The sequence below is a fragment of the Lolium perenne genome, chromosome 2 (assembly GCF_019359855.2).
Source record: "Lolium perenne isolate Kyuss_39 chromosome 2, Kyuss_2.0, whole genome shotgun sequence".
Lineage (NCBI taxonomy): Eukaryota > Viridiplantae > Streptophyta > Magnoliopsida > Poales > Poaceae > Lolium > Lolium perenne.
Genome location: NC_067245.2, coordinates 209,249,567 through 209,263,566, shown reverse-complemented (window position 1 = coordinate 209,263,566; position 14,000 = coordinate 209,249,567). Strand labels below are relative to the sequence as shown.

General features: G+C 45.0%; 1 protein-coding gene across 1 annotated transcript; it reads left to right on the top strand.

The window, feature by feature from the left end:
• Nucleotides 1–1,269: 1,269 nt before the first annotated feature.
• LOC127329109 (tyrosine--tRNA ligase 1, cytoplasmic-like) lies at nt 1,270–4,058 on the top strand. Its single transcript, XM_051355653.2, has 2 exons — nt 1,270–1,865; nt 3,272–4,058. Exons 1-2 carry the CDS (start codon nt 1,285–1,287, stop codon nt 4,056–4,058), a joined length of 1,368 nt encoding a protein of 455 aa, XP_051211613.1. The 5' UTR covers nt 1,270–1,284.
• The last annotated feature ends 9,942 nt before the right edge of the window (nt 4,059–14,000 follow it).

The following is a 14,000-nucleotide window of genomic DNA, read 5'->3' as shown; positions in this document are numbered from 1 at the left end:
AAAGTCTCGATCCACTAAGGGACCCTTGAGGGTGGTCACCGAACCCGTACAAGCTTAAAGCAAACACCCAAATATCAAGCTTGAGGCAACTCCACAACACGGAGGCTCTCAAGTACAACAAGGTCACAAAGACTCCAACGCGCCACAACCGGCTCTAAAACCACAAAGGCTACCACACTCCACAAAGGCAACAACGCCACAAAGACGACAAGGCCACAAAGGCTACCACGCCACGAAGGCGACAAGGCCACGAAGGCTACCACGCGTGATTTATAGTTCTATAGTTCTACCAAGAGAGATTTCACCAATACCAGCTAGTTCTTAGTGGATCTTGGAGTTAAGGTTCCTATGGTGGGATCTTGGAGGAAGTGCTCCTATAGTGGCTAGCTTGGAGTTGTGCTAGCCCCATAGGGTGTTGAGAGCCTCCGGTGTTTGTGGAGCTCACCCCAATCTTGTGATGGAACCGCCGCCTCAACCGGCTACTTAGTGGAGAAGGGGAAGCTCCTTCGTGGAGCTTTCTTGGGGGAAAAGGTGAGGCATTCGTGGCCGTCTAGCCTTCGTGGTTAGCACATCTTCAACGCAGACGTACTCCCTTTTGTGGGAGGAACTGCGGGAAACAAACATCGCCTCATCTTCGTGTCCCGGTTGTCTCGCTTTCTTTTTTACTATCGTGTTCGGTTCCTTTACATATTGCACTAGCCTAGGATCATACTAGGAGCATCCCTATCACCAAGCTATCACCTTACTTCCGCACCGCATAAAAACTAAAAAAGGCATAAAAATTGTATAGCGATCATTGACACCCCCCCCCCCCCCCCTCCCCCCTCCACCTTGTTCGCTACGGTCCATTTACCATGCACTAGTGAACAGGCAGTATAACATGCAGAATGACCTGGCATAGGTCATATGAAACCCAATAAGAGAACAAATCATCCGCAAGAGAAACTAAATGAAAATAGAAAATAATAGTAGATGAAATCTGAAGAGATAAGAAAATGCAGGCGAAAGCTCCAAACGGGCAGATCTTTAACGGATGTTGTGGAGAATAGGAAATTCCCTTCCAAATTTGTGTTGTCTATTGAGCAAGAGAAAAATAAAAGAAAGGATAAGATACGCATCATGCGAGACGACCAGCCCATATATCGTTGCCACCCCTGGGCGGCGGCGGCTGTACGTATCAATTGAGCTTTCAGGATTTCAGGCAGGATATCGCCCGCCGTGTAGTTCCGATCAAGAAGAGCGGCCACGAGGAGGCCGATTCCGATTGATTTGTCTCGGTAGACAATGTTCTCGCGGGCGTTTGCTCAAGCACTGGGCAAGGGAACCAGACGCCCGCTAGATGCGTTCGTCCAGGCACCTACCGCGCTTCGCGGCGGCTGCCAGATGCATCACCGTCTTCGCCACCTCCATCGTCGGCCCGATATACGAGTTGTCGGTTTGCAGCACCCGCTGAGAAATATCAGCTGGGGATCAGTGCAGCGTAGTTTTTCCACCGTGGAGAATTCAGTTGATTCTTCCACAAGGGAGGGTGCTGATGGCGGGTGTTCTGATCAAAGGTTCGCAACTCTGACGAGCATCGGCGACTGTGTCAACCAGAACGAGCTCAAGCAGCTACTGGAAAAGAAAACCGCCCCCGTCTGCTACGTCTGGTGTGATCCCTCCCCCCGTATGCACATAACCCAGGGGATCTCCGTGACGGTGAATGTCAACAAGATGATCAAAGCTGGTTGCAAAGTGAAGATCCTGATGGCAGATTGGCTTGCTCGGCTGGACCCGGAGGACACCGGCGGCAGGTTTGGCGCCGATCTAACAGAGATGAAGAAACTTGGCTCCTACAACCTCGAGGTCTGGAAAGCGGCCGGTATGTGTTGGGATTCGTCCCACAGATCGATCACATCAAACTAGACGACCAAACGCGGAGACAAAATTTATCGCCAAGGGTGCGTGTCGCACCCTCTAAACTTTCCCCTTTATTGCTTTTTCTGATTTTGTCACGCTACAATCTGGTTTCACGACCTGGTATACAGGCATATAAATATGCAGTATAACCGACCTAAGACATAAACCTACTCGTACTACAAACCTAGTCTAAACCGACATGAATACCAACAGCTAATCCACTACCTAACACCCACGGACACAGAGTCCTAGCCGGACTGCTCGTAATACAAACTAGGCTAGAACTGACACAAGATTACTCTAACAATCTCTCCCTAATCTTGAGTTATCATCTCCTCGTACTCTTTTTGATCTTGACTCCTTGCAGATTCGCGGCTTGTCGATCAACTCCAACGCATGATCCGGACTACCAGCCCACATGGTCGCATCTACGCGTGCAACGTGCAAGACTGGACGCACCATCAATCTTCACGTCGTTACTAATTTAACTGGTCACTGTCCCACTACACGCCAAGCTTGATCTCCTCGCCGAGACACACAGATGGCCACCTCGCCACCTTGTCTTCGCTCACGTCGATCCTTGCTCCCGGGCAACTCCTCGAACGTGACGCGCTTCAACTGCAATGGATCCTCACAAAAACAAGCACTTGGACACAACGACGACTCACGGACTCGACGCCGACTCGACGTGCAGACGTGCACACACTTGACTCTTTGACTCGTCTAACTCCTCCAAAGACGACCTTGACGAAACTTCTGGATGACGATCTTGATGAGACTCCCGTACCGCACCTCGGTACCACCTCTCCCATCAACGATCATCCACCTTCGCCTCGCCGACAACAACACCCCGCCGTCCCTTCCGTGTCGCTCCGCTGAGCAACGATCGCCCGCCGCCATACTGACGACAGCTTGGTCGCCGTCTCCACCCGGCCGCTCCGCCGAGCGACGGTCGCCCGCCCCGAGGCGCTAGTAGGGTCGCCTCCCCGGGGCAAGCGTGCTTCAAATCTTCGACCTCGCTCTGATACCAATTGTTGGGATTCGTCCCACAGATCGATCACATCAAACTAGACGACCAAACGCGGAGACAAAATTTATCGCCAAGGGTGCGTGTCGCACCCTCTAAACTTTCCCCTTTATTGCTTTTTCTGATTTTGTCACGCTACAATCTGGTTTCACGACCTGGTATACAGGCATATAAATATGCAGTATAACCGACCTAAGACATAAACCTACTCGTACTACAAACCTAGTCTAAACCGACATGAATACCAACAGCTAATCCACTACCTAACACCCACGGACACAGAGTCCTAGCCGGACTGCTCGTAATACAAACTAGGCTAGAACTGACACAAGATTACTCTAACAGTATGGATCTCGACGGGGTAGAGCCCGTGTGGCTGTCGGACGTAATAAGTCGCAACGAAAACGTATACTGGCCGCTTACCATGGATGTCGCAAGAACAAGCGAGCTGGGTGGAATAAAAAGTTTTCTCCGTTTCCATGCGTCCAAACATACAAAGGGCTACGGGAGGATCGATCGTTACGCGCTGAGAGACTTCAACGCCGCCGAGATACTGTCTCCCTGCTTGCAGAGCGCTGGGATGCTCCTGTTTCCCGAGGCGGACATGTGGCTGCTGAGCCTGGATCAGCGCGGGGCGCACATGTTAGCTAGAGAGTACTGCGATGCCCGGGGGATGGGCAATAGACGGCCGGTTGCTTTGTTCAACAATGTGCTGCCCAACTTGCTAGAAATCCCTGAGATGGAAATGTGCGGCGATCCGAGATGGGCCGTCTTCATGGAAGATAGTGAGCATGCCATCGGTAGGACAATGAGGAAAGCTTTCTGCCCTCCACGATCTGTACAAGGCAACCCGTGCTTGGAGTACATCCAGCATATAATCCTACCTTGGTTCGGAAAGTTTGAGGTGGTTCGGAGGGATGAGGACGGTGGCAACAAGACGTTTGTGAGCATGGAAGAGTTTGCTGACGATTATAAAAGTGGCGCTCTGCATCCTCCTGACGTGAAGCACGCCCTTGAGAGGGCACTAAACATGATGTTGCAGCCCGTTCGAGATCACTTCAGAAACAAGGCTGAAGCAAAGATGCAAGATAGAGTGAGATGCAAAGGAGGTGCTACCTCTGATTCAAATTAGTTGTTGCATGTTCATTGAATCTAGCTAGACAGATTTAGGCAGCAACATATATTTTTCCTAAATTTGCGATAATTAGTTTGGATCGGAAGAAGTGGATTCATGTGATGATGCGCGAGTTCCTAATTCCGAGTCAAGAGATTATTGCGGAATTCGATAATTAAGTAGATCATGTAATCCCATTAAAAAGGAATTAGATTCTCGGGAAAATTTTGGAAAAATATATAAATAGACTATTGAGTATTTTGGAATAATTGTTTTTCAACACCGCCAAGGCCTGATCTGTCGAATGTTTTAGCATGCAAGTTAACTCACGTACTATGTGTCAAAATTTTATTGTTTTTCTATCATGTATTTCTTGTTTATGGGCAAACAGGCTCACCTAACCAATGCACCGTATGTTATTGCTTTTGGATGGTCCATGTTGATTTTTATTCCTAGACTAGAGGCAACGATCTCAGTCTTTTGGGGAGTCTTTTGGGGAGTGAGGAAGTCTATCTAAATGCTACTATTTTAGACTAGATAGTGTTAGCACTCTTTCTTTTTTTTGAACTGTTATTAGCACTCTTTTTGATATGTAGCTTGCCAAACACCAAAACATGCTGTGACAGAAGACGTAGCTGAGGAGGCACCTAGAACATGGACAAACCGGTAGGAGACAGATGAAAGGCACTCAGGAGCTATACTCGGGAGCTAGAGGAACACAAGGTCTATTGTGACCAAATATGACTCTTCTGTTCTGGAGCATTCGCCAAGCTGCCATATCCTAGTAGGAAGGCAACCGCCATATGTTCCTAGCCGACAGAATGGCTTGTACGGAAGAACAACCGCCTCGGTGATGGACAACTGAATGACACCAATCAAATCTAACAATCCATCACACATTTGTGTGTTCAATTACCTTTATCATTGTACATTGCTTTCTCGAACTGGTGTAGTTAGCTTTGTCCGCGAGCTAAGAAACCACGAGGCTCATGGGGTGGTTAGGCCAACCTAGAGCAGCCTATAGTCTCTGTGCTGCCCTAGTGGGTCCCTCTCAGGCAATGAGGGTTTTGGTTCTAAAAAGAGATGTCTTGCCTATCACGCTTTCCACAATGACACCCCTTGTTGCCTAGCGAGCCCTCTTGCCGAGCTTAGAAGGTTGTGCAGTGATCAAGTACATGTTACGCTCGATGGAGAAGCTATATAACTCGGAAATGTGGTGGGCCCCCTTGTAACAGCCCCCCCTATGGTTTGGTCACAGACGGTATGATGCAGAGGCGGCACTCTTAGGGGGCAGGTGAGCTGTACCGCCTCTGTGGATGAGACGAGCCACATCGATCGAGGTGGTCGAGTGGGGGCAACCCTCTACGGGCCGGTGATGCTACGCCTTGTTCTTCGTGATGATTGTGATTCTGGTGCCTCCTGCCCTGGCCGCGGTCGCAGGGTCCCATGTAGGTGTCGAGAGGCGCATCACAAGCTCTGGTTTGTCTGTACATGGTGAAAGAAAGCGTGTGCCATCGCAACAACTTGGCATGCTCTTTGTTCCTGAACAGACGTTTCAACCGTGGTATTATAGGAGCATACCACATCATCTTGGCGGGAACCCTCTTCCTGGTTTCTGGCCCTCAACATCGTCACCAGGGTCATCGCCTCTGATCTTATAACGCAATGCAGTGCATACCGGGCATTCATTCAAATTCTCATATTCACCGCGGTAGAGGATGCAGTCGTTGATGCATGCATGTATCTTCAGAACCTCTAAACCTAGAGGGCAGACAACCTTCTTTGCTTCGTACGTACTGGCGGGCAACTCGTTATTCTTTGAAAACATATTCTTCAACATTTTCAGCAAGTTTTCAAATCCTGAGTCAGCTACACCTTCATTTATTGTGGAGATTCATTTATTATCCTCTAAATGACTGCACATTTCATTCAGTTCTCGATGAACAAAATATAAATGGAATAAAACAAGTAGAAATTGAGATTTGAGTGCCTCGTGAATGAAATTTGTAAATGAAGCACATGTTTTACAAACATAGTACAAAACAGATCCTACCCCAGCACAGCAGCACACAACCAACATTGAATGAAGGGTAAATAAAATTTGACAAAATAAGGAACCTTACCTGACGACGGAAGAGATTGCGCCCCTCGCTATTTTGCCCCCATGGTCGCTCCCATTGCCGGAGTCGCGAACGCATCACTGGCACCGTCCTCCTCCGTGAAATCGAGGACTCCATCATCCCCGGACCTACTAGACACCACGAAGTCCTCACCTCCCCGCTTCATTGGCTGCAGCGAGTTGTGCGGACGAGCGGCGGCGCAGGGACGGGAGACCGTCACAGCAAGGGGCGGGGTGATGCGACAAGCTACATGGCGGAGCAAGGGGGGTTGGAGCTGCCGGCGCGAGGTGGCGGAGGGGCGAGGCGGCTGACGGCTGACGCGATGGGGAGCAGGGGCGCATGTCAGGGAGCTGAGAGATAAAACGGGAGGGATCATTTTAGGTTCAATTTTAATGCAGAATTAGCAGTATAAAAACAATAGCCATCAGATTAAATTACATCAATGGCTAACACTGGTTGGAGTCAACTGAAATACGAAGTATATTTGGTCCAAATATAGCTAGTTCTTGCTATTTTCTCATATGACTATTACATATAAATGGGTTCTAATACCATGATAATCAATCGAATAACTGTTTGCTAATTAGCATACTCTTGTTTTAATGAAATCATGGGCATGTTTTTCCTTCTCTTTTTACCCAGTGTCCTTCTCTTCACCGCATGTTGTTGATATTGAAAAATATCAAGAACGTGTTTAATATTATATATAATAATAAGTTTACCTTACAAATTACACAATTTTGACTTGAGGTGTTTTTTGGATTTAAAATTATATGCCATCATATATTCATTTTGAAGTTTCAACCACAAAATACATCGAATTTTAATCATAACAAATACCCCCTCCGTCCATAAATAGATGTCTTATATTTATCTAAAATTGGATGTATCTATACACTAAATAGTGTCTATATACATCCAAAATTTGATAAATCTAAGATATCTATTTATGGACAGAGGTAGTAAAATTTATCGATGGAGTGAGTACTTTGGTGAGCATAGTTATCCTCTTAGTAAGTCCGTAAACCGCGAGAGCAAGGCACGAATACATCATTGTGGTTGTTCACTACGAACAAAAAACATAGCACCTTTCTAACATATAAAAAAATAACACCGTAAGCAATTATATGTACCCAATTCAAGTTATCCTTGTCACTTATATACAAGGGGTGCAGACAACATAGTGTATAAATAGTATGGTATGTGTAGAAAAATATGAACTGTAATCCTTTATTACATATGATTTATATAGATGCACTTACGTAGCCAACTTACATACTTGTGTCTCCAAATGTAGGGAGTGTCCTCGGAATGGAAAACTGGATCCGCATTACATTTGCTATTGTTCCATCTTCTCTCCAAGATGGCCTCGAAAGAATCAAATCCTTCTGTCAAAGGCACAAAAAGAAAGTGATTAATGGTTATTGACTAGGCATGAGAATGAGTTGTTGATCAATTTCAGTTATATGTTCCTATGTATGATGTGATAAAATAAAACTTTTAGTTCACAAGAATTACATTCAGTAACTAGGCTGGTAAGTCACGCGCAGCCGACTCACGCGGCATTGTGACACTAGGCTCGTATAAATAGATACATGGAGGTTGGAGGTAAATATGAGCTACATGTTGGGACGGAGCCTGATGCACAGGAGGATGGATAGACGATTGAGATGAGTGCTTCCACGGATTGATGACCTGGATTCTTGTAGTTAATTGCCTCTTTCATGATTTCGAACAACTTACTTCCCTTTCAATTCGTGCCATATTTATTCCCAGGAGTGTGAGAAACCAACGGATCTCCCTTCCGTATTCCTAGGAGTCCCTTGGCAAACAATAGTCTCCTTTCCTTCTTAATTTGGTTGTAACATCAAATGGTATGGTATGGCGTGCGGCTGAATATGGGCACTTGGGTATAGATGTACACCAAATATCTTGAGGGAAATCTTTTCCAGTGTAGTACTGTACATACATGATAACATGCCATACTAAATCCTAAAAGTTTAACTGTTATTTCAATATTTGTGCACCCATTAGTTAAACCTGACCCTGTCAAGCTGGATCGGAATCGCCATTATTTTTTACAACCTTTCGACCATGAATTGTTTAAGTCACAAGTCACGCGCAGCCGACGCATGTCATTGTGACACTGAACTTGTATAAATAGATATGTAGAGGGGTGAGACAAACATGACCTGCTTATTGGGAGGGGGCCATGATGTAGAGGAGGATCGATAGACGGTTGAGATGATAGTTTCCATGTATCAATGACATGGTTTCTTGTACTATTTAACTGCCTCTTTCACCGATTGCTGAGATTCTTAACAACTCACTTCGCCGATCCGGTAATCAGTGTCCTATTATTTCTAGGAGCCTGGGGAGCCAACCGAGTCTCCCTTCGTATTCCCAGAAGTCCCCAGCAAACCAATTAGGCTTCCTTCACTTCTTAATTTGGTTGTTCCATCCAATGGTATGGTGGGCGGCTGGAACATGAATGGAGGCCACAAAGCCATATGGATACTGGAAAATTTAAAATGGTGGCCGAGTTACACGTAGCTCTTTATTTGCCAACACTCAGACTTCGTATTTCAAAGTTTTAAAAAATCTAAAACAAAATTCTATAGATAGCCAATGCTGTATACTACTTCATATTCTGGGCTACACAAAAATGATAAATTCAGACAAATTTTATAGTGAACAGTGCACATTTCAAGACTATAAAATTTGTTAGATTTTGTTAATTTTGTGTAGCCTAGAATATAAATTAGTTTGCATTGAGATTTTACACCATTGTACAATGCACCATTGGCTACCTCTAGAATTTTGTTTCGAATTTTTTGACACTTTCAATACGAGTTCCAAGAGTTTGAAAATAAAGGGCTACATGTAGCTCGGCCTCTAAAACGCTATACTGATGTATATCTAGGGGAAACTTTTCCAATATGGCTCTGCCAGTGTGCTGAACTGGAATCGCCATGAATTTTTACAACTTTGATTCCTTTCGACAATTAATTTGTCTCGTTCACCAGTTAAGTGCTGCTTCCGAACAAAAAGTTACTCCCCTCCATCCAAAAAAAACTTGCTCAAGTTTATTTAGATTCAGAAATATGTTTCCATCAATCCGCGCATTGAAAATATTGTTCAAATCAGGTAGAGAATTATATGGCTTGCAGCAGCATGGATACATGTTCCGTGGTTATATAGTGTTTGATGGTTCCCTCAATAGTGATAGGTTCTGCTTTCCCAAAAAACATTATTTCCTTAACCTCGAACATGCATATGTACATGAAAACTAGCCGACGGTAGTAATGAATGAATGACAATGAATAGCTGGCCATATTTAGATAAGCAACGGATGATGCATAGAGGTTAAGGAGCAAAAACTGTAGTTTATCAACTAGAAAGGAGATCAGCAGGATTTTCTTTAGAAAATTAGAGTAGATAATTAATCAGCTAGATGTTCATTCACTAAATTCGGCCTGACCTCTGCTGTTTTTCAGACATCCAAATCACACAAGTAATATGAAGCCAAAAAGACTGGAGCACACACACTCATTTGACATTCAGTAACAATAAACCAAACGACGAGGAAAAACATCAATGAAAGCTGGGACGGTTACATAGAACACACCCATGCCAGGTTACGAGATGCTCTCGAATCTCAAAGCTCGGCTGCAACCATATATATTGAAGAGAGAACGCTAGAAAGAAAGCTGCAGCTTGAGATAGTTCAACGACCAAGCCGTATATATGAAGACGTCCATTGTTACCCAAGTCTTCCAACGTCCATCCAAGTAAGCACCAACCTGCATCAGCTACAGGTCACAGCTGCTGCCCTGGCTGCCATCTAGTCCGCCTCGTCATCCTTGCACAGGAACAAAGTATCATGGCCTTCTCTAGATCACATCTAGCAAGAACAAATAAATTTCGAGGAGGGTTTCTACTAAGCAACCCACACAACACTGTAGGGATTCGTTGCATAGAAAACAAAAAATTTCCTACCGCGAGAACGCAATCCAAGCCAAGATGCAATCTAGAAGACGGGAGCAACGAGGGGATGATCAAAACTCACCCTTGAAGATTTCCAAAGCCTATAAGAGTAGGCTCTTATTGTTGCGGTAGACGATCACTTGGCGCTTGCAAAAGCGCGTAGAAGATCTTGATCACGGTGCCACGATCGGGCAGCACCTCCGTACTCGGTCACACGTTCGGTGTTGATGACGACATCCTTCTCCCCGTTCCAGCGGGCAGCGGAAGTAGTAGATCCTCCTCGGAATCCCGGCAGCACGACGGCGTGGTGGCGGTGTCGATGGAGATCTCCGGCAGAGCTTCGCTAAGCATATGCGGGAGAAGTAGTGGAGGAGGGGTGCTAGGGTTTGGGGAGAGTGGGTGCCATGGGCGCCGGCCTCAAGGGGGCAGGGGTGGTGCGGCCAAGCCATGGGCTGCCCCCTCCCTCTCCTCCTCATTATATAGGTGGAACCCCAAGGGTTTGCCCAAAGTCTTCGAATAAGACCCCAACAGAAAAACTGCCTTATGGACGAAACCTAGAGGGACAGGGACTCTCCCCTTCCCCCTTTTCTTGGCCGGCCAAGGAGGTGGAGTCCACCATGGACTCCACCCTCCCACTTGGTTGGCTGGTTAGGGTTTGTGGAGTCCCTCCGGGACTCCTCCTTCCATAGTGATTTTATTCCGGATAATTCTAGAAACCACCTTCCATAAATTCACCGGATCATTTCCTAAACTAGGAAAGTGACTTCCTATATATGAATCTTATTCTCCGGACCATTCCGGAACTCCTCGTGATGTCCTGGATCCCATCCGAGACTCCGAACAAAACTTCGAACTCCATTCCATATTCCATATCTACTTAAAATGACATCAAACCTTAAGTATGTCACCCTACGGTTCGCGAACTATGTAGACATGGTTGAGACTTCTCTCCGACCAATACCAATAGCGGGATCTGGAGATCCATAATGGCTCCCACATATTCAACGATGACTTAGTGATCGAATGAACCATTCACATACGATACCAATTCCCTTTGTCACGCGATATTTTACTTGTCCGAGGTTTGATCATCGGTATCTCTATACCTTTTTCAACCTTGTCTCATGACAAGTACTCTTTACTCGTACCGTGGTATGTGGTCTCTTATGAACCATTCATATGCTTGCAAGACATTAGACGACATTCCACCGAGAGGGCCCAGAGTATATCTATCCGTCATCGGGATGGACAAATCTCACTGTTGATCCATATGCCTCAACTCATACTTTCCGGATACTTAATCCCACCTTTATAACCACCCATTTACGCAGTGGCGTTTGATGTAATCAAAGTACCTTTCCGGTATAAGTGATTTACATGATCTCATGGTCATAAGGACTAGGTAACTATGTATCGAAAGCTTATAGCAAATAACTTAATGACGTGATCTTATGCTACGCTTAATTGGGTGTGTCCATTACATCATTCATACAATGATATAACCTTGTTATTAATAACATCCAATGTTCATGATTATGAAACTAATTATCCATTAATCAACAAGCTAGTTTAAGAGGCATACTAGGGACTCTTTGTTGTTCACATAACACACATGTATCAATGTTTCGGTTAATACAATTATAGCATGGTATGTAAACATTATCATAAACACAAAGATATATTATAATAACCATTTTATTATTGCCTCTTGGGCATATCTCCAACAGTCTCCCACTTGCACTAGAGTCAATAATCTAGTTTACATTTGTAAAGATATAACACCTTGGCCTTCTGGTGCTTTATCATGTTTTGCTCACGGGAGAGGTTTTAGTCAACGGATCTGACACACTCAGAAACGTATGTATTTTGCAATTCATTTGCGTCTTAACGCATCACTCATTTCCAAATGAGTCGGCATTAAATATATTTGGTCTTCTGGTGGAACCTTAATTCCGCGGTCTGAAATATGTCACTAATATTGTCACACACAATATAGCTTCAAAGTTCTGACTTTGTCGGAACTACACCATGTTCTCAAAGAAACTCTTGACTTAATCATCCTTTGTCATTGTCAAAACAATGACATACTCTGCCTTCTTTTGTAGAATCCGTCACAATATTTAGAACTCTTCTAAATCTAGCATAGACTACTTCTAGCTTATTGTGCTACCTTTTAAACAACACTTAGTCTAATTTGAGATTGAAATTTTATTTTCATATGTGACAAGGCGCCGTATCTTATGCATCCGTCGTCTCTGTGTACCCTTGGATCCGCACTATTTGTGACCGGCCGATCAAAATCACAGCGTTATAATTACGTCTGCAGTAATCTTTCAAAGACACGCCCGCTGCCTCGGTGATTGGCCTGCAAATTTACATAGACATCCCTGCGATCGAGTTCAACTGCAGCATGTACCAGACGCCTGAAACGCCCGTTCGCCCCATGATTGCAGTTGCAACGATCACCATGGTGGCTGGTGGGGCTAAAGATCCCGACCTCAGTTGGTTTTAGACCGATTTTCCATTCTTCCGACGCGGATCGGATCGCTGTGTACATTCCGCCTCGATACGCACGGCAAGCTGACCTGATTTCGTCCAGATGCAAAATCGCCGAGCGATCTCGATGTCCAGCATGCAAAAGCTAGCTAGCTACATGCATCTAATCGATCTGGAGTTCGTAGACTCACAAGTCACAACACATTAACACACATATTCTCCGTGGATTGCCAAAAGGCTGGATTAAAGAAGAACAAGGCTTCTTATTTAGAGATATGATCTTCGTTGACTCGGTGTTCTGCAAGGGTGTCCCCTGATTTCTGATGCGCTCCCATCCCAGGCAAGCTTTTAGCACGCCGGCTCCGGAGTATGTTAGGAGGGGCACCCACAAGAGGAGGGCGGCAGCCGGCCGACGCCAGGGATTGGCGAGGAGGACGTGCGTGGAGGCGGCCATGGACGTGTGTAGGGCACGGCAGGTCGCGCCGCGGCCGTCGACTGGCATCTCGATTAAGCGGGTATAGAGTTCGAACTATTTTCTTTGGGCAGGCGTCTAGCAGACTTGGTGCCGAGCTCGTCGCCATTGCTGTTGGGAGAAGACAGGTTGGGACGTGATTCATGTTGTGATATGTTTCCGATGGACAGGGCCTAATTTGCAAAATAATCTGGCTAGAGCGGGCGCTTGAGTGTAAATTTGCCAAAGATTAAGCAGACACGCAGGATTTCGATCGGCCGGTCACAAATAGTGCGGATGCAGGGGTACACAGAGATGACGGATGCATAAGATACGATGCCATGTGACAAAACAAATATCGGTGCAACACCTTACAGTGATTTGTTTGTCATTTCTCCATACAAAACTATATATATATATCCTTGGTTCTTCTTAAGTACTCAAGAATATTCTTACTGTTTTTCAATGATCATCACATGAATCATTCTGGTACATGCTCATAACATTTTTAAGAGCACATGACATCTGATTGTGTACATATTATTTGTGATTTATAATCACTCATGTGTTTTTACTCATTGAGTGTCAGATACACTCAAATCTTGTTAAAATTTCACATGACAAGAACATTTTCTTAATATTTCTGTATTGAACTATTTCAATATCCATTCTATGTACTTTGACTTAAACTTATTTTGTGTTTCAATCTATCTTCATAGATCTTGACACTAGATATGTTTCAGTCCACATCCTTTCATTGAAGTTAATTCTCAATGAAACCTTTTAATCAAGTATATAATTACATCATTTATAATCAACTATATGTCATCTACATAAGTATTATAAATATGTCTCAGCACTCCCACTTAATTTCTTGCAAATGCAAGCCTCTTCATCGTCTCTAAT